Below are 26,590 nucleotides of genomic sequence, written 5' to 3'. Positions count from 1 at the left end.
CTACTCGAAGAAGAGAATGATACTTTGAAGAAAGTCGTACAGTCGCAGGATCGCAAACTTCGTCGGAATAACTTGTTGGATTTTGGTATCGAAAAAAAAGACAATGGTGAAGTCATTTTTCTCCTAAGCCATCTTCTTGAAGTACCTATCGAATTTGCTCATGTTAATAATATATACTCATTCGAGAATAACAACAAAAAGCGGACACTGAAACTCGAACTGGTCTCTTATTTTAAAAAATTGGAAATCATAAAAAACTTGCACAAACTGAAAAATAAAAGCATCTTTGTGGTCAACGATTTATGTCCAGCCGACCAGAGTATCCATAAATCTCTAAGGACTTACCTCAATACTGCTAAACTTAACGGGGTCAAAGCAACTATCAAGAATAACCACCTGATTATCAACGACACCTTCCACACTCTGGCTAATATCCAGTCTAATCCGGAACTCTTGCAAGTGAGTCGCAACAGAAGCGAGGTTGCGCCCTCTTCTACAAGAACTGCTGATAAAAGGACCCGAAGAACTCCTACAACATCTGACCGGAACTACAAATAACACAGTTACTCTAATTTTTACTATATTTGTTTACATTGAATTTGAATTCATTTATAATTTATTCAACTACTAAGTCAATATATTCATTTCCGCTTTGACGACTACCACCCTTACTAATTCATCTTTCAGAATTGTTTGTTTTGTATATGCTTCAGTCCGGAAAATATCCTTAAATGTACGAAACTTTAAAATTTGTTCATTTAAATGTAAGATCATTATTCACAGGGTTAGATTTTTTCTCGGAATATATTTTGAATGAAAATATTGTTTGAATTGAAGGAGTTATATTTTCAGGAGTGATTAATTTTTGAGAAAGAAAGTTTTTTGGCTTTCTACTACTCCATCTGATACAGATGGAGTAGTAGAAAGCCAAAAACTTTCTTTCCCAAAAATATTGTTATATTTGCTGTCACTGAAACTTGGCTCTCTCCAATAATTGACTCTGATACCATTGGAATCAACAATTATCTTTTAGTTCGCGCCGACAGAATTGACAGAGGAGGTGGCGTTGCCTTCTACATAAATAATTCTATTAAATTCATAGCACTCTTTAGTCATATAAGTTCTCATCTTGAACAGTTGTGGATCTCAACAACCCACAGATGTAAAACTCTCGTTTTTGGAGTATTATACCGGCCCCCTTCAGCTGATTTGATACAATGTTTAAACAAACTCGAAGACAGCATGGCCAACCTACTTCCTTCATATGATTTTTTGCTGGCTGCCGGCGATATTAACTCATTAGCGCCTACCGGTACCGCATGGTACCGCATGTTCATAGCTACATTCCTACTTATCGAACGAAGGTGAAAAATAAACACAAACTTTTATCCAGCCAATGTCAAAAATTTCCTATTGCGACAGTATTTATGGACCTGCTCTAAAACAATCGGATGCTCTCCGACTATAGCGTATTCAGAATAGCTGTCTACGTTTCTCGTGCGGTATTCGGAAATATGACCATATATCCCCAGCAATGCAAGAATCATATCAAATTCGGTGTATTAGTAACCATGTCGATAGGAACTGCCTGAGATATTTTTATTTTGCAGAAATTCAGTCAAATTTGATGTATGGCATAATGATATAGAGAACAATGCCGGAAGCACAAGGGCTTCTTTTATCACAAAAACGAGCAATACAGCTATAATGAAAACGTCAAACAGACTCTGTTGTAGACCTTTATTTGCAGAGTTGAATATCCTGCCATACGTCTGCTTGTATCTACTAGAGGTGGTATGTTATATCTACAAAACCAGAAATACACTTCCGAGATATAATGATGTACATTCATATCAAACTAGAGTTAGCAGCAATATCTACCACAGACTTGACAATCTTGACGTGTCAAAGGGACGAATTTTCATGGCTATGAAGGCTTACAATACGTTGCCAGTAAATATCAGAAATTCAGAACTCACTATCCAGATTCCGAAGCGATATGAAAAAATATTTAGAAATTAATTTGTTTCACGACCTCACTGAGTATTTTTATATGAAACAGTAGTGAATTAGTGTATGTTTTTATAAATTTGTGATTGAGCATACTGATTGTAAAACTATAGGTTTCTTTTTTAAGAATACGAACTTCTTTATTCTATACCCAATAGGGTCTCTGAATAAAATATATGATTGATTGATTGTATCGCACGCAGGTGTGCTCCTGATGTCCAGTGACTTCTCAACCTATCACATGATGACGGTAGGGTAAAATGTTGAAGAAACCATTCTGGCAGCCTACTTGACCTGGGTGAACGAAAGGTCAACAGTTCTTGGTTACCTTTTCCGATAAGAAATTGATTTGAAATAATAATTATGTGAATCTATATACTCGTTCATGGCGTGAACAGTCTGTCAGTTCAAAATATGTATCGAACCGTTCGTTTTTCTTCTAAGATCCTGATTTTCTTACTCTGGGTATGCTTTCACTTCGTTAATGGTTGTAAGCAGCTCAGTGGTAGTATCTAGATATTTCTACAGAACATCTCAACTCTCCAGCGAAAACACCTGTGCTTCATACTCACTTTTCAGGACATGATAACTTCTACAATCACTTAAACTCATTGCTCCAGGTACTTTCCACAGCGTAAATTTCTCTTGATAACTCAATCTGAGCAAACTCCTCAAACAATTACTTATTTACGATAACGGAGAATTGAATCAGTGCAATCCCTGGAGTTCAAGGAAATTCAGAAAATTTCTCTTTTCGAGTATTTTTTTGAGCCTGTGAAAAATACTGAAGTGATTTGATGAATATCTAAATGTTGTTAGATTCAATACTGGAGTTTTAGGAGGAACTTTCCACTTAATCTCCAACCCTTCGGTAATTATTTTCGATGCATAATAAGTGTAATTTTTACGGGTACCTATCTTCTAAATCATAAAAGTGATTTCTATCGCAAAGAATGGAGATCACTGCCAAATCATTGATTTATCAATATCCATCATATTCCTGTTGTCAACATGAATATTGCATCGCAATACCTTCATTATTAGGATTGTTTTTATGTATTCAAAATTCATATCTTTACTAACCTTGAAGTATTTTTTCTGCTCAATATTCAGCAAGAATGAATATATTAGCTGTAACACCTATGCTTGCTATTCACTAGCATACACTCTAATTGGAGGATTTTTAAATATGTATGAATAGATAAAAAATATTGTTATCAACAGGTTTAACTGAAGGTTTGAATGAAAAAGTGTGTCCCACATTGTCCTGTGCATTGCTTCAGATGATGGATACGACCCAGTTCCATGATGACATTCTGAAAGAAGTCACTGATGATGAGATGGGGGTATTAGCAGACTTGTACAAAAATCAGAGTATTATGCCGAATGCAAGTAATGCATTGAGCAACTCAAAACGTCAGAGGCAACAGGGATGTTGTGCCATGAGAATTTTGTCTCCTAAGAATGGAAAAGAGGATGGAACTTTTTTTGTATTGTTAGAGGTGAGTGTGAAATGTTGTGAATTTATATACAAAATTCATCATTCATCTGCTAATAAGTGGTTTTTCGTAATCAGTAGATTCAATGAATTGGTGATTTTTATTTGAGTCTAGTGGAATGGAACAAAGATATTAAACTTATTAGTTATTTTTAATCTCCATTGTATATATTCTAGTTGGTTCTAATAGTCCCTAGGCGAATTTGAAAAAACCTACAGATTTTCAATTCATATTAATTGTTTGATGTATGCTTGAAAACTTTATTTTTAAATTCATGATAGTTGTCTCTTGAATGAATCACGAATATTCGAAATATTTTTATCCTGCTTTATTTTGTCTCCATAATGAAAAATATGTATTTAGCGTGAATGTGTTCTTATTCAATCACAAATTTTAGTAATAATCCAAAGTAGGATAAATAACCCAGTTTTGCCAAATTAAAAAAAACTTCTTCTATTCATTAGAATTGTTTGTATCATATCAGCTCTTTCATGAGAGACACATATCAATACACATATCATTACAGGTGACTTAAAATTATTTCATCTGAATATTCGCAGTTATCAGTGAGTTCCGTCATTTATTTGACAGGACGTTGTCTCATTTTATATTGAGGGTCAGCTCAATCATCGATTTCATTGACAACCTAAACTTCACAGTTTGTGGAATTGGGGTAATTAGAATTTTAGTTTTGAATGAGATGAAGATATCCATTACAGCTATTTATTACTCTCCTATTACGTGTCCAAAACTTGTTGATTTTGATCTAATGGAATACTCAGAACAACAATAGCCAAATGATGTTGATTTTATGTGACCTCAATATAAATCTGTTGAGTGATAATGATTATGCCGAAGAATACAACATTATAATGAGTGATTTTGTTTACAATACCTTTGTTGATGATTGTAAGAGATTATCAAGTCACAGTTGCTTAGTTCATTCCTTCGTGAAATAATATGTTAACAAAACAAAAAAATTAAATCTGTCATGAATCAGTATGATAAAAAAGATCACTATCCCATTGTTCTGCCTATAAAATATCTCTTATCAACTATTGTAGGTCTATAAAAGTTACATTGACTATCACCAGCTTCAACTTGATTCAAGTACAAAAAGTTGTAACGAAATGTACACTTAAAAGTTATGTTGGCCAAATGGCTTCTATATTTATTGAAAAACTAAAAATAGTTCTGAAGTTATTTGGCAGTTCATTAAGAATGTATGTAATTGGAATGAACAAAAAAAGTAACGAAATCGAATCAGATGATGGGTTTATCATCACTAGAAAATGAAGATTGTCGATAATTTCAATAAGCATTATAGCGAATTGACAAAAATTGGCTAACGAAATACAGGATTTACGAAATTATAGAGTCACTAGGGTATGACACAATTAGAAACTTTGAAAGAACTAGCTAATGATATGTGCTCTCCACTAACATTCTTATGTAAATCTGGATGTTTTTCAAAAAAATTTAAATATTGTATCGAATTAAAGAATTAACTGTCTTGAACAAATTTATTTTTAACAATATTTCACTATCACAACTAATTTATATACAACACTTAGCAACTAACGCTTAATTCATCTTCACGGTTAGAATTCTTTCTTTAAACGCACGATTCACTTTCTAGATACAGACTCCCTCTCTGAGCGAGGACCCGACCTTTCTATATTGGTAACGAACGTTCTATATACCTCTAGCGGTTTTGGTACTCATCTATTCTTTTCGTGGCGATTCGTCGATCGCATTCCTTTCGCGGTGAGTCATATGTTTGGTGTCTGAGATAACGGTCAGGGCCGGCTTCAGATTCATAACATTGCCCCCTTCTCAAAGACGTTTCGTCCCGAAATATCATCCTTGGCGTGTGTCGATACCTGCAGAACTCCCCATATCTGCACTGTGAAGTTCGATGGAAGTAACACTCCACAGTCTTCATGCTCGGTCGTGGAAGATGGTTACCGCACACCAAAATCTGGATGCCGCTGGATCTGAAGATCGTTTCCAACATGCTTCCCACAATTCTCCAGTACAGCCTGCCGAGCCGAGAGGCTAATTTCGGGATTGCCAAGTCCACGAGATTCTGGTCGAGCATCGTCTTATTCAGTCTATTACCTGAGACTCCTCCAGACATCTTCATAGGACGGTTTGTCTCGAGAATGCTTTTTGGTCACCAAGTAGAAGATGTTTCTCTGACCCTCCTTCAACTATAGCACTCCACCGACTTCTGGATTCTGTTCTCGTAATGGACATTTGGAGATCCTCTGCCACGCAGTGAGCTAGTGCGTAATCAACAGGAACCTTGAAAAGATCTCGTGGCTCTTCTCGAGTTACCCCATGTACCACCTTCTGTCCGTTCGATATAAAGACATGAATTGCTGGCACGCCATTCCATCCTCTGGTGGTCTGAGGGCACGCACTTTATCGTGATTTCCAGCATAATGAGCCACTCTATCAGAATAAACGACCCTAGGCTTTCTTCGAGGTGGCTTATGAATTCGGTAGACGAGGTCATTAATGTTTTTCATGATTTTGTACGGACCTTCCCACGAGTTCCGCAACTTCGGTGATAAACCACGGCATCACTTAGGGTTGTACAGCCAAACTAGGTCACCGGTTTCGAATTCTCCAGCATTCGCCTTGATGTCATAGGCCTTCTTCATTCTATCGCTGGCACTCCGGATGTTCAGACGGACTCGTTCATGGATGTTGTCCATTCTCTGCCGAAGCTTGCTGACATAGCCTTCCCCCGCAGTGTCTTGTTCTGGCGGCGTCCCAAACTTCAAGTCGCAAGGAAGCCGCAGCTCTCGGCCCATTATAATACTGGCAGGGGTTTGGCCGGTTGACTCGTGTACTGCCGAACGATAAGCCAGCAGAAACAGGTGGAGGTATTGGTCCCAGTCTCTTTGATGGTCAGAGACTACTTTGGACAAGTGGCGGTTTATGGTCTTATTCATTCGTTCCACCATTCCATCGGACTGTGGATGTAAGGCTGTGGTTTTGGTCTTTCGAATGTCCAAAAGTTTACATATTTCTTGGAAAAGGTTGGACTCAAAATTCCTGCTCTGGTTTGAATGCTGCTTCAACGGGACACCGAATTGCCATATCCATTCCTTTACCAGGACGTCAGCGACGGTAAAGGCTTCCTGGTTGGGCAGGGCATTGAGTTCTGCCCACTTACTGAAGTAGTCCATGGCTACCAGGATGTATTTGTTCCCATGGTCGGACTCTGGGAACGGACCGGCGATGTCGATGGCGATTCTCCCAAGAGGACTACCCACGTTATACTGGCGCATTGGAGCTTTCTGTCGTATCCTAGGTCCGTTACTGGCAGCGCATATAGCACACTTTCTGCCCCAGTCCTTGACGTCGGCTTGACAATTAACTCAGTAAAACCGTTGTCTTACTTTCTGGGGGGTCTTCGTTACTCCCAGATGTCCTCCAGTGACTTCTTCATCGACACGTAGGACGCCATCTCCAAAATTCAGCTCGAACCCTCTGGAATTCATTATGTCTATTCTAGTGGTCGCATCGTCCTCGATGTCCGCCACCAATGCACGATGTTTCAATTTTGTGCTGCCCAACACCAATTCAATTGGTAGTTCTCCAAGTACAGTGGCTGCCTCCCCTGTTGCAGTGTATAGCTTCCAGCTTGACGGTTCAATTCTTGCCGGTGTTTTGGCAAAGGTTGGCCCAAGAATGATTCTCGTCGCACCTGTATCTAGCAGCATAGTGCAAGGCTCGTTGTTGATGAGGCCGTCTACGAAAACACCTTTGTCTTGTCGTTGGAGAACGGCAACATAAACGTTTCTTACGGGGGCTTGCTGGGTACAGGCCGACGATTGCCCCTTCTCATCGACCTCCTCTAGTTTTCCTGATTTGTTGTCGACTCTTGGAAAGCTTAACATTTGCTACACACATGTCCAATTTTCCCACAGTTCCAGCATCTTATATTTTTCCTCCCAGGCAACACTACTTTTATTGATTTTCTGATGGTGGCCTCAATATCCGCAGGCACTTGTCCATCTTCTTCGATACTTCGAACTTTGCTCTGGCTCTTGCAGGATTGTTTCGCAGCCTCAAACTCCAGAGCGCTTGCCAGTGCATCCACGATATGTTTGGGATGACCTTCCGTCAAGGCCTGCCTCGTTTCTTGGTCGTAAAGTCCATTCAAGAATGCCTGAACTGCTAACCGCTCCATTACATTTTCGGGTGTAGCAGGATATGCCAGACGGACCTATGGAGCTATGTCGGCTTCAAACTCCGGTAGGGCTTTTCCTGATTTCTGACAGCGGTTCTTCAGTTGTGAATGGTAAACGTGTTCTAGGTGTGCCTGTCCATACCGTAGCTCAAAATGGTTTATGAGTTGGTCATAGTCTTCCTGTTCTTGGGCCGTGAGGGTTTGCAAACTATTCGTTGCTTCTCCACGCAACGCCAGTGTTAATACTACCTCCTTTTCTCCTGCATTCCATCCATTTGCTCTGGCTGCAGCTTCGAATTGTCGGCGATAATTTTCCCAGGGAGTTTTTCCGTCGAACTGGGGCGACTTCATGGTGAGCTTTCCTAGTTCAGAACTGCCTTTGACATCTTTCAGTTCCAGAATCGAGTTTTTGGTAACAGATTCTGCAGTGTGGACAGAATTAACGATTTGGTTTTGCCAAGATGAAATCGGAGCATTTCTGCTCCGATTTCATCTTTGATTTCCTCTCTGATTTTGTCTATCTCTGTCTCGATGGTTCCTATTCTTTCTTCGAGTAGGCTCGCCACACTACAAAGCTCTTTCTTCAAGCCTTCTGCATTTTCTAGAAGTTCTTCCTTCAAACTATTCGAATTCTCTAGAAATTTAACTTCCAAACTCTTCGAGTTTTCTTGAAGTTCATCTTTTAAACTCACCGAACTTTGTTGAAGTTCATCTAGTTTGCTCATTATTGAACTCAAATCACCCCCAGAAGCTTCGAATAAATATGCTTCGGGATCTTCTCCTGATTCAATCAAGTTATCCCATAGTCTCTTCTGGAGTACTGATTCGTTTCCGGAAGAATCTAGCTCTCTCTCTCCTGCAATTCTTGCTTCAATTCCGCGACTTTCAAGTCCACTAGGCGCACTTTCCTCGAACACATTTTGTCTCTTAATGTCTATTTTTCACAAAACTGAATATGTCCACTTATTTTAATCGAGTCCGAAACACTTATTTATTTTCACAAGTCTATTTTTCGCGAGAAATGTCTATCGGTTTATGTGTCCGTAGTCCGTTATTGTCTACTTCGCGAAACACAATGAATCTCTAGTCTCTCTGCGCGAAAGTTTTATAGTCAATTTCACCGTAATACAAAGTGTCCACCAAGCGCTTGCAAATTTATTTTGAAAATCCACTTCTGATCACCAATTGTAACGAATTAAAGAATTAACTGTCTTAAACAAATTTATTTTTAACAATATTTCACTATCACAACTAATTTATATACAACACTTAGCAACCACCGCTTAATTCATCTTCACGGTTAGAATTCTTTCTTCAAACGCACGATTCACTTTCTAGATACAGACTCCTTCTCTGAGCGAGGACCCGACCTTTTATATTGGTAACGAACGTTCTAGATACCTCTAGCGGTTTCGGTACTTATCTATTCTTTTCGTGGCGATTCGTCGATCGCACTCCTTTCGCGGTGAGTCATATGTTTGGTGTCTGAGATAACGGTCAGGGCCGGCTTCAGATTCATTACAATATGTAACAATAAAATCAATGTAATAAAATGAATACGAATTTGAAGATATGCCAATTTCAGTACTATCTAATATTTCAAAAATTTTGTGAAGGCCAAAAGGAGGAGGCCATTTATAAACTGACTCCACTCATTTATGCTGCTTTAGATGTGAAAATACCGATATATTATTAATAGACCTTTCAAGAGCTCTTGACACCATATGCCACAAAAATCTTTCGAGAAAATTGAACAATTATGCCAACCAGTGGAAGACATACGATCTTTCGTCCAGTTGTACATCAGAGCATGAACAGAGTGTGGAAATTGATGGTGGTCTGAGTATGCCTAGAACAGTGACTTGTAGTGTTCTTCAAGTTACTATACTGAAGCCACTTTTCTTTACTATCTACATGATTAGTTTGTTTTCCCTCAATACCTCAATACCTCTGGGCAATACCTCTTCGCCGATGATATTGCCATTTTATATATTTCTTCAACTTGGCAAACAAATCGTTGAAGATGTTTTCCTAAAATTTCAGACTGGTTTCAATTCAATAAATTGACTGTTGATTACACAAAAACTTCATATTTCCCATTCACATACCCTTCATGTACACCAGACGATTGAAAATAATCTATTCCATAAACTACACCTCACGATTTGATCTCCACAAACTTTATTTGAAAAATAAAAATCAAAAGATTTCAAACCATGTTATTTAATTTTCATTTTTTCATTTTTTGTTAATAATATTTTTAATTTTTTCAGTTTTTTTCAGCTTTTATTAATATTTAAATTTTTATTCGTTTGGTTGTTGTTGTATGTTATTTCTTTGTAAATTCAGTTTTTTGTTTAATAAAATTGTTATTTTCGGTTAATCTTTTTGTTTTTTTTCAGGGTTATCAAATCAATTTATATTATATTAGACAATGGAAGTCCGAACTCATGAAATACACCACGAAACATTGTCAACCACCTTCAAACAAATAATAATAATGATTCGTGACCCAAATCATTATTATTATTTATAATTATTTTTCTAACGAACAAGTGAATGTTTCAGTGACAGATTATGAAATAAATAAAAAAATGAGTCCGAGTCTGAATTACTACAATTACGAAGTTGAGTGTAGCGAATGCTCTCCCGTTTTCATTGAAATTAATGAAATGAATTAGTTTATATTCGAGGACAATTAATCATATATATCTATCCGAAAGTATAAGTATACCTTTGATAAATATATTTTATCTGTATGTACAAATGATGTACAACTCATCAGTTATACATATGAGAGTGTTCTTTTTCGGATAATTGAAAAAAATCATGTTCGGAATTTAAATTCATCAAAAATTTTCGTAATCATTAAATACCATGATTATCTAACGATGAAAAATTGATTGACAGTATTTTCTGTAGATCAAATGATTTATTATAATTGCAGAATTTCTGTGGGTCGATGATCAGAATTTGAACTGAGATAATCATTTTCAGTATGGCCAAGAATATCAAATAGCAGTCTTCACATTAGATATGACTGGCGAGACAATATATGAAAGTCTGATGGAAACCAGAAGGATAGAATTTGACAAGCCAATATGTTTCTATGAAATTCACTATAGAATTTATGCAACCATAGAACGAGTACTGAAAAATAAGAACATGAAAGTGAAATATCCCTCTCCTTCTTATATTTACAGCATTCCAAAAGAGGAAGCAATGCTTCTCAATTCAGAGTGAGTAACTTGAAGAAAAATTAACATTTTCTTCAGTTGATAATTGTACAGATGTTCCAATATTGGAATTTATTATGAACGATTTTTCATTTCATTTCTGATTTGTTACAGCGATATGATCTCTTTTTTAAATGAAAAACTGATGAATCCTCATTTGCAGATGTCCTGATGATGTGAAGTTTGAAAAGATCGAACTAAGTCACATCCAAACAGCCAAATCTGTATGGTTTTTCGATGATTATAACCGATCTTACGAGTATGTGTGTTCTTTGATTGAACACAATGGTGGTGTCGGTTTGTTTTTGAAATCCACTAATGAACTAGTTGCATGGATATTGAAAAGTGCACTTGGTGAACTCGGATTACTGCATACTTTGGAAAAATATAGAGGTAGAGGATTTGCTGAAATACTTGTGAAAGAACTGAGTAGGCAGATTGCACAAGAAGGTGATGAACCTACAGCTATGATATCATTGTCAAACGCTGCGTCGAAGAGCTTGGCTGAAAAAGTAGGACTCAGATGCCAGGGTATGAGCTATTGGTTTTCTGTGGAAAAAGCAAATTTGAAGAGTGCTCTTTAATAATAATATATAATAATAATAATAATAATAATAATAATAATAAGTTTATTCTCAATAAATTCTCAAAATAATAATAAGTTTCTTAAAATAAAATACAATAATATAATAATAGTGCACTTTCATTCAGAGATATTTCGAATAAACAAGTATCCACTAAGGCAGTGCCTGTGCGTGGGTGATTTACTTATTCCAAATATTGACAATAATTAGTACACTTCAAAATAGGACTCAGTTGCATTTCTATATGAGAGTTATATGTATAAAATCATGTATAATTCACTAAAATGTTTGTGACATAATAAAATTGTAGTCAATTTAATAAAATTAGGCTAATGAGCCTTACACACAATTATTGAAACATAAATATCATAACATAGGTAACGAACATCAATAATCAACAAAATAAAATATATGGAATATTCTAATATTCAAACAATGAATGGATAGCCTTACGTTCTAAAGAAAGAATATAATGTTTAGTCTTTTTTTTGAAGGAGTATATGTTTGAGACTTCTTTGTTTTCCGTCGGCAAAAAGTTATAAAATTTACTAGATAAAAAAGAATGATTTCTCTGTCCTATTTTCTTTCTGACTGGTTTCGTTTTCAGAGAATTATTCGCTTTCAGACGAGTTTGGTAGTTATGGCTGATGAGTGGGAGATTAAATCTGTTTTTGAATTGTCTTATCACAATTTTATAGTAATAAAGCTGACGCAAATCAAAGACTTCCGTTTCTGCAAATAGTAGGTCGGAGGAATACCTCATTGGTTTGGATGATATAATTTCCAAATATCTTTTTTGTATTACTTCAAGATTCTGCAAGTGAGCATTCGTTGCTGCCCCCCAAGCTAGAATACCGTAAGTAAGTCGTGTTTCCACTAATGATTGATAAAGAATTTTGAGATATTTGAAATCCAGTATTTGCTGAAAGAATTTGAACCTGTATAGGAGAGAACGTAGAGTTTTACAGACTTGCACCAGGTGTTTATCCCATCTAAGATGACAATCCACTATTATGCCCAGATATTTCGCATTATTGGCTCTTTTAATCGTAATAGTTTCATCCGAGCTTATATCAATTTGTAACTTATCGTAGTCCGGGAGGCCACTGACGTAACAAGAAAATGGAACGAAACAGGTTTTTTCATAGTTTATTGAAAGTACTTTTTGTCCAAAACATTTAATTAAATTTGCCATATCTTTTTCTGCTTTTTCTTTCAACCCATCCCAAGTATCATCCTCATACATAACGACAGTGTCGTCTGCGAAACTGGAAACCGTACCTAAGCTATTGAAGGTGAGTATAGAGTTTATGTAAATTATAAAAAGTATTGGACCGAGTACGGTTCCTTGTGGTACTCCACATCTTATTTTTAATTTTTTACTCAATGTTTCGTTTATTCTAACACATTGTTTTCTATTGAGAAGGTAAGTTTTCAGTAATTCAAAAGATTTTCCTCTAAATCCTAGATCTTGCAATACTTCTAACAACTGCGTATGATTGACCGTGTCGAAAGCTTTTGCAAGATCTAAAAAAACACATAGGGATGGATGGCCTTTATCCAACTCTTCATAGATTTTGGTTGTAACTAAGTGGATTGCATCTTCCGTAGATTTACCATCTCGGAACCCAAATTGTCTATTTGAAATAAAATCATATTTTTCTATATACTTCATCATTCTTATTTTTATGACTTTTTCTAGTATTTTTGCTAAATTACTAATAAGAGAAATTGGGCGATAGTTACCTGGGTTCTTTTTACAGCCTTTTTTAAAGTGAGGCTGGACAATGCTGTCTTTGAAAATTGATGGAAAATGACCCTCTATTAATACTTTATTTATAAGTTGTGTCAGCGGACTTGCGATTTCATTTTTGATTTCCTTCAGTGTTTCTGATTTGATTCCATCAATTCCTGGTGCTTTGTTGGATTTGAGGGAATCGATGAGATTTATTACTTCATTTTCATCTGTTGGATGAAAAAACATAGAATGACGGGAAGAATATCTACTCAGAGGAGGATTTTCTGGAAATATTACCTGCCTAGCCAGATTTTCACCGACATTGATGTAATAATTGTTGAAAATGTCAGAAATTTCTTCCTTATCAACAGTGAGATGTCCGTTTTCATCAATGATTTGATCTATTCCTTTATTATTTTGATTTTTATTCAATGTTTTTATTGTGTTCCATAATGCTTGACTACTATTTTTATTATTTTCAATTTTTTGTCTGTAATAACTCTTTTTCCTGCTTTTAATCAAACTATTCAGTGTATTCCTGTAATTCAAATATTCTTCTTTGGAAACTGTGTCAGACATGTTATTTCGGTACTTTCTAAATAGTCTATCCCTTTCGATAATGGACCGTATTATGCCGTCGGTTATCCAAACTTTTCTTTTAATGAATTTGTGTTTGATTTTTTTATGTTTTGTATTATCCTCAAAGAAAGTATATTCAGAGTATCACATGTAATATATTACTTATTATTCGTACAAGTTTGTTACATGCTGTGTAATTTGATAAAATGAAAAATCACAATTGAACGGCGTTTTGAAATTTGAAAAATTTTGATTAGTTCCCAAGATACCAAAAATTCGTCAAGTTTGTTTAAATTTTTCATGACGTTATTCGAGAAAACATTTAGAAACGAGAACACTTTCTTATAGGTTCCGTATCCGAGAATCCATCACCAATTTTATATATTAGGAGTAGGGTAAGATGGGGTAATGCCGATCAGTTAACGATATTTGAGCATTAAAGTGAAAATACAAAACCTATAATTATTATAATGAAAGCAAAAGATAAAGTAACATTTATTCTATGTAATTGAACACAATTGAAAAGAAAAAACTGACATTTTGTAATATAAAATACTCAATTTGAAAAACTTGTCATTGACCGGAATTGTCCTGACCTGTGGGTATTACCGGTCATGGGCATGGGCAATACCGGTCATACACAAAAATCACAAATATATCCCCTCGGTGTATCCTTCCCGGAACATAACTGATGTGCCCATTGTCCACATGTTGTACATCTATACCAAACTTCACTATTTGGTCCATAATCATTGCACACAAGGCAAACATTTGAATCTGTTTCATAATTTTCGCTATCACTACAGATTTCCATATCAATATCAGATTCCGAGGACGACTCTGTTTGTTTTTTGCTTGATTTTGTTCGAAGTTTTTTCCGGGTAGTGATGTCTGCTATCTTTGGTTCTTCAATACTACTTTTATCAAGCGAGTCTATTATGTTTCCCTTAGCGTCCTTTAAACCTTTTCTTTTATTCGTCTTACCTTTATTCTTCTCCAGTTTTTCATTCTTCTTAAATTCTTTTTCTTGCAATAGGTCCTTAAGAGGTGTAGAAGTTAGAATGGTCGAGTGCTGTTTAGGTCTCCGATTTGGTTTTTCAACTCTCGTAGTCTTTTTTGGTTTTGAAAAGAGATTTTCAACAGTGCAATTGAGTAAGGACAGAGGTTTTGAAGTAGAAGGTGTTGCAGAGACTATATTTCCTGAAGAGTAATGTTGTTTCGAGCATCCTGTCACTTCTTGGCCCGGCCCTATATCTTGAGCAATATCATCGTCAAGTTTAGTATAATTTTCATTGATGAAAACAGTTATTTCTTTTGGCTCATTTAAAGCTTCAGCAGCCAAGTAGTCTTCATCTTTGAAGACATGCGGGTTAATGGGGTAGATTCCGGTTTCTTTGAACCCTGCTTCTCCTTTACCTACCGATGCAGCGTTAGCAAAAGCTTTTAGAAATAATGAGGCAACTTCATAAGGTGATATTTTTTCTCCTGCATGGGATTTCATGTAGAGATTGCACTCATTTCTATAATAGGACTTGAGTGGTCCGTAAAACGAAACGTTTAACGGTTGAGTCCTGTGAGAGGTATGGGGTGGTATGGATAACATGGTAATATTATTTCCTCTGCAAAAGTCATGGGCTGCCAGTGAAACGTGACTTGAATGGTTATCTAATATTAATAAGACTTTGTCAGATTCGAATGGTTTTGCATGAACCACAAAATGTTTTAGCCATTTAACGAATAGTTCTTCTGTTATCCAACCATTCTTGGAACATTCATATGCAGCTGCAATGGGACCATCTTTTTCCAATAGGGATGAATGCCGTTGGCGAGGAAAAATGAACATTGGAGGTATAAAACCTCCAGCAGCACTCATTGCACAAACAACTGTTATGTTGCAACCTCTTTCACAGCTTGTCATCGAACCAACCCTCTTTTGACCTTTTGCCGCTAACACTTTTTCCGGATCCTGGACCGTGGAAATTCCGGTCTCGTCGACATTGTAGATGTTTCTCGGTGAAAAGTTGTGCTTCTCATTAACTTGTTGTAAAAGTTCGTAGAACCGGTTGACTTCTTCTTTATTGAAGGCAGTAGCCCTGTTTAAACTAGTTGCTTCTGCTTTTCGTATTGAAATTTGATTTCTCTTTTGAAAGGCTATCAGCCAATCGCGACCTGCTAGTTTTAATTCGGTATTAAAATTATGGGTTATGCCATTTTTTTCAGCATACTGAAATGCCATGCGTCGGACTTCCTTATTGGTACAGCCATAAAATATGGATGCTAGATATTTTATTTGGTTTGCCATTTCTTCCTCCTGCTCCCTGGTGAAAACAGTGTTTCTGCCCATAGTAGGAGTAACCATTTTTTTCTTTTTAATTCTTTCTTGGAAGGTGGAAAATGGAATTTCAAATCGTTTAGCAGCAGCTCGCATAGAAATCTCATCTTGTTCATATAATCGTTTGGCAGCATTAAGATGTTCAACAGACCACTTTGCCCTCTCAGTTTTTCTGATACGTGGCTTCGGCATCTGTAATAAAAAAAATAAAAAAAACATTAAATAATACGTTTTTTATGTGGGCAATGCCGGTCACTTGACCGGTTTTACCCTCACATGCATGCCCTTATTCAAAAATCATTTGAAGTCTTAACGGTTTTAATAGTATTCATATTGAAGCGTAAGAGGATTATACGGTGTAGTAACCTACTCTTGAAATAGGTATAGTTCTAAAAAATAGTAAATATAAGTACTTACAACTTATTTTCAGAGTTGGTGGAACTACAAGAAACACCAGAAAAACAAAACCGCCAATCGTGTTACTTCAGCGCTTGTCTCTGACTGAATCTACTCAAGGCGGTCGGTACGACAATACTAAAATCCGCCGCTAGAGCGATTCGCTGTTGCCAGATTCAACTCCTTTCAAGGTAATATTGGTATGACCGGTATTGCCCACTGACCGGCATTGCCCTATTTTCCCCTACTCTGTGGCATCTCGTGAAGAACAAACAAGGCGTTATCATGTTGATTTTTTATTTGTATGAATTGAACAATCATGGCACATTGGCCAATAGAATTTGATTTGATAAGTTCGAGATATGTTTTCCTGATTCCATAAGAGTTTTCGAATAAAATAAACTTTAACACTGTCAAAGGCCAACACACCGCAGACACAAGTCTTGTTGAAGTAAATGATGAATTGTATTTGGAAGGAATGTATATTCTTTCTTGAAATTGTTATCTCACATAGTTGAGAAGCCATCAACAAACTAATAATAATCCATAACATCAAAAGGGGAAACACAGCCAACTAGTTTTTATCTGGAGACATTTGATATTCTAGAGTGAGATAGAATTTTGGATAGGCTGCACTATCCGATTAAAAAAAATGTTGGTGCACGTACGTATTCTGGCGTGTATATTACGAATCCAAATCGGTGCTCCTCATTATTTTCAGAGTAAACAGCCCTTCAAAGTTCTGGGAATTGCAATTTCTGATTTTCTGATCAATTTATCACAAACCGTCCTACACGGATATAACTATACATATATTACGATTTTACTCATCCATATCAACAAAACAAGTATCAGCTTATAATATCATGATTCACAGATCAGTCAATGTTCCTCTTTCGAAAGATAATTTCAATAAATAACTCAATATCATCAAGCAAATGGCAGTAAACAATGGGTTTAAAGTTGAATTAATATCCAAAATACTTACCAAAAAAGTCTACGCAAAAGCGATTCCAGGCGTTTTTCCTATTGATGAGTTACATAATCAAAATCAAAATTATGAAGCTTTAACTCATTTTGGACAAACAACAGGAAAAGTGGCTTCATTTTTTATGAAAAGAAATATTAAAATTGCATATAGAACAAGTGATACGTTGATGAAGTATGTTGAAAATAATAAAGAAAGAACATCCAAATTCGGAAATCAGGAGTATATAAATTAAAGTGTGAACTTGTCCTAAGGTATAAATTAGTCGAACTGGCAAATTATTTAGGGATCGAATCCAGGAACAGAATATGAGATGTTATGTAAATAAGAAAAGTTTCTTCTAAAAGTATAATCTTTGAGAAAAGAAAATCATATCATTAACGAAAAGTTCGAAATTCAAGACATAGGAAATGAAGGTTTGAAACTGAATCATTTGGAAGCAACAGAAATTAATAAAACATTCTAATGAATAACCAATTGGATTTGAATAGATCACCAATGATGAACTTGTTTTCTTAAAAATACCAAGAAAGTATTATTATTGATGTAGAAGCGAGGTAATATGCTTCAGGTAATCATAATTGAAGAGGAACCTCAGGTATATGAAAGTTGTAGAGGTTTAGATAATTTGATGGAGGTAGTCTCAATTGCAGTAAGAAACAACTTCATAAACTACACACCTCACGATTTGATCTCCACAAACTTTATTTGAAATATAACGACATATTTCGCTAACACAGTAGCTTTATCAACAGTGATTTGAATACATTCAAATCAAATCGTGAGGTGTAGTTTATGAAATTACTATGGAACTGCTAGAGGAATCGAGCAAATTTCGGATATGCAGTTGGTTAGTACCTCGTCCACTGGATGGAGTGACATTTTTGTTGTTCGCTCCAACTTAAGACGAGGAAAGAAATACTCTAAAATAATTTCGATTTTCAATTATGGATTAAATATCATTGACATTAGGTCGATGATGGCCATCATCTTGCACTGACGAGTGACTAAGGAGCCCGAAACCAGTCTGCAAGTGTGCCCGTTCCAAAATTGAAGGTCGACTCTTTCAGTTCTATTGCCGATTGCATATGCAGGAAATTTTCTGTGAAGATTCCTGCACTGACGCCTGTAGGATATAATCCAACACCGTTCGTGGTATTAGCCAGGGGAGTAGTTGTTTTCTGATAGGCGTCAGTCTATTCAACATACTGTGTAGGTATATCCAAGACTGGCTAGAACATTTAAAGTTCATTCCTTTAGATTTGTTTGCTGCCTGTCTTCAAGCATAGCCCATTAACTAATAAGAAAAAATTACGGCTTTCTGTTGATTAAAAATCTGTATTGTTATGCAAGATCTGTATCATAATGGATCTCATCATGAAACGGATTATAGGCATATAAGTGTATAACTATAATACGGGGGCAGAAAAAAAAAACATTATTGATATACGGAGCTGCTGTTTGGTGATAAATCTCCCCCTTTCACCTAATAAAGTGATTTTGCCTTCAGTGTTGAGCTCTTCAATTGTTGAATATCACTGGAGTTTTTTCCCAACACCAAATCGTTATTTTTAACACCTCGACACGTATTTCGACCACCAAGTGATCATCTTCAAAGAGAAAGATTAAAACTTAAGTTAAACTTCGAGGTGTTAAAAATAACGATTTGGTGTTGGGAAAAAACTCCAGTAAATTAAAAACAGTAAATTAAAACAGTTTTAATCTTCCTCTTTGAAGATGATCATTTGGTGATCGAAATACGTGTCGAGGTGTTAAAAATAACGATTTGGTGTTGGAAAAAAACTCCAGTAATATTCATTACTATACCAACGGTTCCAAACAGTACATCATAAGTCTTCAATTGTTTTGCGACGATAAATTGAGGGAAAAATGGATTTATGAAATGAATCAACATTGGTCCATATGCCTATCAATGAACCAAATGGGTATGCATTGCAGAATAATATGTGTGATTGATGACTTGTTTACTTTATGGTAAATTTATGATCACTTGAATGAAATGAATAAAAACACTTTTGTCTAAATGCAACTAGATTTTTTTTTTATTTATAAGACCGGTTTCGAGTTCGATCTAATTTTGAAGCATAAAACTGAAATCTGAATTTTGAAATATCGATTTTATTTGAATTTTCAGGTATACTGCAAGGACAGGTACTTGAGAGACAGGATGCCAACTTAAAATACCACCATGAAAATTCTAAGGGTTGTTAAACTCAAAAATTCAAGAGAGGAGACCTAAATAATTCAAGTTGCTCGTTTAGGGGTATACGTTTCTGGTTTTTAATTGATTTGTTAATTTCCATGGCCTCCAACTAATTCATTTTTCTCCCTTTATTACATATATGTAGGATTTTGAGGTTATCTTCATTTATCTTGTGGTTTGATTTTTGAAAATGTTTGTACATTGCAGATTTTTTGTCCAAACAGACGTGTTCATGCAGTCTTATTTCAAAATTTCTAACGGTTTGACCTGTATATACTTTAGAGCATTCGCCACACTCTATTCTATACCGGGTGTCCCACATTTTATGTGACAGGCAATATCTGCTTTGTTGAAGGAGATACACAAAAATGTTTCATACAAAAGTTTTAGGAGTTCATGAGAGCTATATTTTGATATAATTTTTAAATATACAGGGTGTTTGGTGTAGGTGCTACAGACCAAAATTCCATTTTTTAAAATAGAATGCCCTGTATATCATTACATATTCAGATGCTACGTTAAATTCTGATATCATTTCATGTTTGGTTTTTGAAATTCGGTTACGGCGTTGTTGAGTTATTGCACTTTTCCTTAAATATAAAGTTTCAAAAAAACTTATTTACTCGTACACGAATCCAGTCTATATCTTTTATTAAATTGAACTATACTACTACTGAATACAAACCATTATTCTCACCTCTACGATACGATATCGATATCAGTTGAATATAACATTGAAATTCTTGAGAATGCGACTAACTTGAGGGTGAATTGCTTTATATTGCACAATTTCATCAAGTAGCTTAGGCTTGTTGATGCCATAGTAACAAATGTTGTTGAATTGTATCTACTTGTCAGTTCGATTCAGTGATTCTTTGCAAAACAGTAACTGTGTTCTTTGTGCGAAAACTCCAGTATGCCTTTCGCGTTTAGTCCAAGTGATTGCATTGATATGTTATTAATTTTTGGGGAATGTCAGAAAAACTGCCGTCAAGCACAACGTCTATACCAAGAACGTTTTCCGGACAGACACATTCCGTCACGAATGACTTTTTCGAGAGTTGTAGAAAAATTGCCAACTGGGTCATTTCCTTCTACTATAAAGCATCGTCATCATACGAGATCTGTTAGAACTGAAGATTTAGAGATCAATGAGTTGGCTTATATTATTATTCATCCACATGTTTCTATCCGTACTCTTGCAGAAGAAGTCGGTGTGAGTAAATCTAATGTACACAGAATTCTGAAAGAATTCATTGCTTGTATTCAGGTAATATTACATGAAAGTCCTAACATATTCAGTCAAATTCTGTGGAGCGATGATCGCGATTCCACAATAATGGAGTTGTGAATTGACATAACAGTCACTATTGGTCTCAAGAAAATCCCCACTGGGTCCGCGAAAGTAATTTTCAAACTACTTGGGGTATTAATGTATGGTATGGATTGTTCAATGTCCGCATCATAGGACCTTACTTTTTCAATGAAAATCTCAATGGATTGCGATATTTACATTTTCTAGAAAATGATTTGATCCAGTTGATGGCAGATATTCCCATAGCAGAACGACAAGGAATTTGGTGGCAACAAGATGGTGCTCCTCCTCACAATTCACAGGTTGTTACTGAATATCTAGATAGAACGTACCCAAATAGATGGATTGGTAATAAGGGTCCAATTCGGTGTCCGGCTCGTTCCCCAGATTTATCACCGCTTGATTTTTTCCTATGCGGTTATTTAAAATATATTATTTTCACTACTCCCCCTTTGAATGTGGATGATCTGAAAATGAAAATTCGACTAGCGTGCAGTGATATTACGCCTGATATTATATGAGCGACTTGTACGAGAGAAGTGATTCGACGTTTCGAAGCCTGTATAATATCTAATGGGCATCACTTTGAACAATTTTTATGACTTATTTCTAGGTACCTACCATTCTTATGAAATGATTTATCAAGTTATATTATTTACATTGTTATTAATTAAAGATTTGTTTTCGAATACACCTCTTTCAATTTCGCAATTGTTTCATATTCAAAATGATTTCTTACTGAATTCCACAACTCAAAATTGGAACCATTACTTCGAACACCCAAAATTTTGACTAATTTTCATGTGATCTGATGCAGAGAGAATAATTGTATGAGATATTTTTAAAAATAATAGTCGTTCTCAAGACTTTACATTTTAAGCAATAACTCAACAACGCCGTAACCGAATTTCAAAAACCAAACATGAAATGATATCAGAATTTAACGAAGCATCTGAATATGTAATGATATACAGGGCGTTCTATTTTAAAAAATGGAATTTTGCTCTATAGCACCTATACCAAACACCCTTTATATTTAAAAATTATATCAAAATATAGCTCTCATGAACTCCTAAAACTTTTGTTTGAAACATTTTTGTGTATCTCTTCAACAAACCAGATATTGCCTGTCACATAAAATGTGGGACACCCGGTATATACCCGATTTTTTCATTCTATCCCGTTTGGGTTTTGCATTGAACAGGGTTCTGCCTAAATCATTATCACTTGTGAAAGCTGTTGAAATTCTGTATTTAGAGAAATAATTTTAAATATTTTCTAAAAGTTTACCTGAGTAATTGATGCTACTGTACTTGACTATATTGTTTTCACGACAGTTTGGGTATGATTCACTCATAAGAGTTTTGTGAGTTTTACCTGATATTATCTTTTCTATAGAATAGATTAATTTAATAGATTAATTCAGTAGATGATACTTAATGGATGATGCAGGATGTTGCCGGACCTCGAAGAGAATAGAAAACTTTATTATTGAGGTCATCAAATACTTTCAAATGTCCTAAAAAAGTAATAGTATGCTTGTATAGCTCTTTAAACGCGAAGAGCTATTCAATATTTTTGCAAAACCCTTCAGTTCGTACTGAAATGATGCACCTTATGTATAACTAACAAAATACCTTCACAAATATTGGTTGAGTGAGAAAAATGATTTTGACAAAAAATTAAAATGTTTTAGTAGGTGCATTTTGAATCAAATTCATGAAGATTTGAATGTGAATCACAACACATTTATTTGAATTTTAAATAAATGAAATGGATAAAACAAAATCATACTCTGTATTATTCCTTTCGTATTTCCATATATTGGGAATGGCTGGCTGAAATTATTCAACTGCAAGTAAAATATCAAGGTCTTTCATTCCCTCAAAACGTTTTCAATAGACTGCGAACATACAATATAAAAACAAAGGTAGCAACATAAAAAACATTGGTATTTGCTACGCGATGTTTTTGAACAAGATAATTAAATTTACAATAGGGTTGCCGAAAATCAAAAACACCACTAACATGCACGACTAGGTCAGTGGTTTGCACAAAGTCGTGGGTGCAACTAATTAAAAGAAAAACAATTATTTTTAACTGAATGGGGAAGCGCCACTAATTTTTGTTGGCCAGTTAAAAATCGGAAAACTGCCCAGTTATTGGGGAAGCCCACTATTGAAATATTTAACTTCTCATAAAAGTAATAATTCTATTTGCAATGACTAAGGAAGTTTATTACAATAATAAAAAGAAGAAATACAGTGACCCTTCTGTTTGCCGATTACTCACTTCAATTGCTAGATTACCACTATCATAATACATTCGCTAATATGTGCTAATATGTGACGTCACGTAAAAGCTTACACCACTCCTCTCAATGAGGTAACTTGTACATTTTATTATAGGAAATAAATAAACACCGGGTTCTTTATTCAAATAACTTAGTCTAAACTTAGCTGCTTTTCGGGTGCTCCTTTTTCGTAAGCTGCCAGGGAATGAATACTGATCCGGCAGTATCGGTGGATACGGATGTAGTAGGAATCTGTTAATATTCCCAGTGGTAATTATTAGTAAAGGTAACGATCAGGAAACTTCTTCAAGAGACTGATCTGGCAATCGATTTCAATTTCCCAAATTCAAGCTGATGCAAATACGCCTTTCTTAGGAATATTCTAACACCCTGAAGAAAAATATTCTCATGACAACATCGTAATCAAAAGGTAAGAACAATAAGGACAAAATTTATTATGAGTTCCATAGCTGAGTTGAACAAGGTTGTTTGAAAATACTGTACTAACCTCCTAATAATCGAGGGTGTTTCCAACACAAAACAGACAAAGATCGTCCTTTGAGAATTGAGAGAAAATACTGACTATTTGCCCTTTTTATAAAAATCCTGCTTTTGCAGCGGTGGTTTCCAATATTGTCCCAAAATACTCCAAACTTCACAATATCAAAAAGGAACCACAGTTGGCTGAAAATTCGAAAATCTCTTCTAGGTAGTTAACGAGCGAAATAATTCAACCAGGCAATCAGTTCATTCTGCAATTCACGATCGAAAAATATCTTTTCGCTAAAATTTCCGTCCTTATCCTCATGTCCTTGGGTGTGAGAAAAAAAAGGAACACAACCTATTTACCGACCTAGTCGGTGTCATAGGCGGGTTAGAAAGGCTTTAAATATACATAAATTCGCATGTGGAAATGAATAAACTAACCGATTATTAAAAGTATAAATAAATTGTTTAATTTATAACAAAGCAAAATTGTATCGTAACAATCCCCCCTTTACTCCCTTGAGAAAATTTCATAAAGATAATTTTCTCCACATAAACTACAGAAGGAAGGAAATAACGACTAGAAGAGAAAAAAAAAGTATTAATAAGAATAAAGTAACTACACACAGTAATGACATCTTGACACCTTGTAAACGACTATTATTTCATATTCCATCTGAGTCTTCCGGAGGATGAGATTTTAAATCCTTCCCATGCCAAATAGAGGTTTTACCTTCGGAATCTTTAATTTCGTAAGTCCATGGCGATACTATTCTTGAAATAGTAATAGGTCCAACATACTTTTCGGCTAGTTTGGAAGTGAAATATTTGGTAGCGTCAGATAGTGCATAATTCTTTCGATATACTAATTGTCCTACTGTGAACTTGTCTGGACGACGACGTAAATCGTACTGACGTTTTGATCGTTTAAAAGCTTTTTCCAAATGTGCTTGTACGTCCTTATAAATACGCGAAAATGCCTGAATTTTATCATTGATTGAATGTTGAGGATATAAAGAATCGATAGAATTGTAGGTTGCAGATTTATCGTCTAATATGACTTCACGTCCAAAATTAACAAAATTGGGAGTGTACTGTGTCACCTCATGTTTTGAAGACCTGATAGCGTAAGCAATTTTTGGAAGATACTGATCCCATAGCCGATGATTTTTAGAAACATAGGCAGTGAGCATGGATTTAATAACGCGATTAACCCGTTCAGTTGGGTTAGTCTGCGGATGATAATTTGCGTTATAGGAAATATCAAAATTATATTTCATGGAAAGATCTCTAAATAGTTTACTCCGAAACTGTACTCCATTATCAACTATCAAAGTTTTCGGAGAACCAAACATCAACAAGACATTGTCTTCAATGATCTGAGTCACAGTACTCGCAGTTGCGGTTTGTAAAGGAAATAGAAGAACAAACTTACTGAATGAATCACATACAGCAAGAATAAAACGGTAACCTTTGCACGTTTTAGGTAATGGTCCCATTAGGTCAGCACTGACGAGCTGCCAAGGTCGAGAGGCAGTGGGAGTTTTACTTAGCATTAAACCAATTGCTTTATTTTGGTCAGGTTTGGTAACGTTACAAACATGACAATGTTTTATATAGCGAGTCACGTCAGCTCTCAGTTTTGGCCAGTAATATTGGTTGGCTATTCGTGCTACAGTTTTGAAAATGCCTGCATGTCCTGCGGTGGGATCGTCATGAAAACGGGAAATAATATCTCGCCTTTTCTCCTTTGGAACTACTAATCGCCATTCATCGGACGGCCCCGATATCTCAGGATATTTTAGACGAACATGTTTGAATAATCTAAGCTGGTCATCAACTCTATACGAAGGATAACGAAACGGGTAATTTGTGATATCATCACGTAGTTTCAGATACCATCGATCGGAAGATGAAAATGGATAGTCATTTTCTGGCATTCTGGTCATGCCTACTTCTACAGACTCCGTTAAAAGATTAACAGATCGAGACAAAAAATCTGGAACAATATGTTCTGATCCCTTTCTGTGAATAATTTCATAATCATAAGTTTGTAGTCGTAAAGCCCAACGTCCTAGACGACCTTGAGGATCTTTCAGATTATGTAACCACTTCAAAGAGTGACAATCAGTGATTATTTTGAAATGGAATCCCTCCAAATAATGTCTCAGTTTTTCTACTGCCCAAATAACCGCAATACATTCTCTTTCGGTTGCACTATATTTTCGCTCCTGATGAGTTAGCGATCTGGAAAGGTAGCAGATTACTTTCTCTCCTTCCTCAAAATATTGACTGAGCACAGCACCAATTCCAAATGCTGACGAATCAGTTTGCAAATAAAACGTTTTCTGAAAATCAGGACATGCGAGGATAGGAGCACTAACCAAACATTTCTTAAGATATTTAAAAGATTTCTCACATTCCTCTGTCCAACGAAAAGGTATATTTTTCTTTGTGAGATTAGTTAAAGGTGCAACAATAGTGGAGAACTGTGGGACAAATCGACGGTACCACGAAGCGGTGCCTACAAACTGTCGAATTTGTTTGGCATTATTTGGTACCGGAATATTCAACATGGCTTCAACTTTCGAAGGATCAGGTCTCAATCCAAACTGATCCACAATGTAACCCAAATATCTCAGTTCAGAGCGGCAAAAGTAACATTTTTCGAAACTAACAATCAACCCTGATGTATGTAGTCTA

At 35.6% G+C, this 26,590-nt stretch overlaps 1 protein-coding gene and 1 long non-coding RNA gene across 4 annotated transcripts in view; one reads left to right on the top strand and one right to left on the bottom strand.

Moving 5' to 3' along the window:
• LOC111512845 (uncharacterized) overlaps nt 1–12,736 on the top strand; it is a 93,406-nt gene extending 80,670 nt beyond the window's left edge. For all 3 annotated transcript variants that reach the window (XM_074181320.1, XM_074181319.1, XM_074181321.1), the window contains 3 exons: nt 3,235–3,512; nt 10,714–10,955; nt 11,116–12,736. In XM_074181320.1, coding sequence (XP_074037421.1) covers nt 3,235–3,512; nt 10,714–10,955; nt 11,116–11,536 — 941 coding nt within the window. In that variant the 3' untranslated portion in view covers nt 11,537–12,736. The remainder of the gene's footprint in view (nt 1–3,234; nt 3,513–10,713; nt 10,956–11,115) is intronic.
• A 10,106-nt stretch (nt 12,737–22,842) lies between these two features.
• LOC141485166 (uncharacterized) lies at nt 22,843–25,676 on the bottom strand. Its single transcript, XR_012467057.1, has 2 exons — nt 23,910–25,676; nt 22,843–23,791 (listed from the first exon to the last, which is right to left on the bottom strand). It is a non-coding gene; the product is annotated as an uncharacterized lncRNA (long non-coding RNA).
• Between the last annotated feature and the right edge of the window lie 914 nt (nt 25,677–26,590).

This window comes from Leptinotarsa decemlineata, unplaced genomic scaffold (genome assembly GCF_025532065.1).
Source record: "Leptinotarsa decemlineata unplaced genomic scaffold, Ldec_3_MD MMD2_tig00026307_RagTag_RagTag, whole genome shotgun sequence".
NCBI lineage: Eukaryota > Metazoa > Arthropoda > Insecta > Coleoptera > Chrysomelidae > Leptinotarsa > Leptinotarsa decemlineata.
This window is presented reverse-complemented; position numbering and strand designations above follow the sequence as displayed.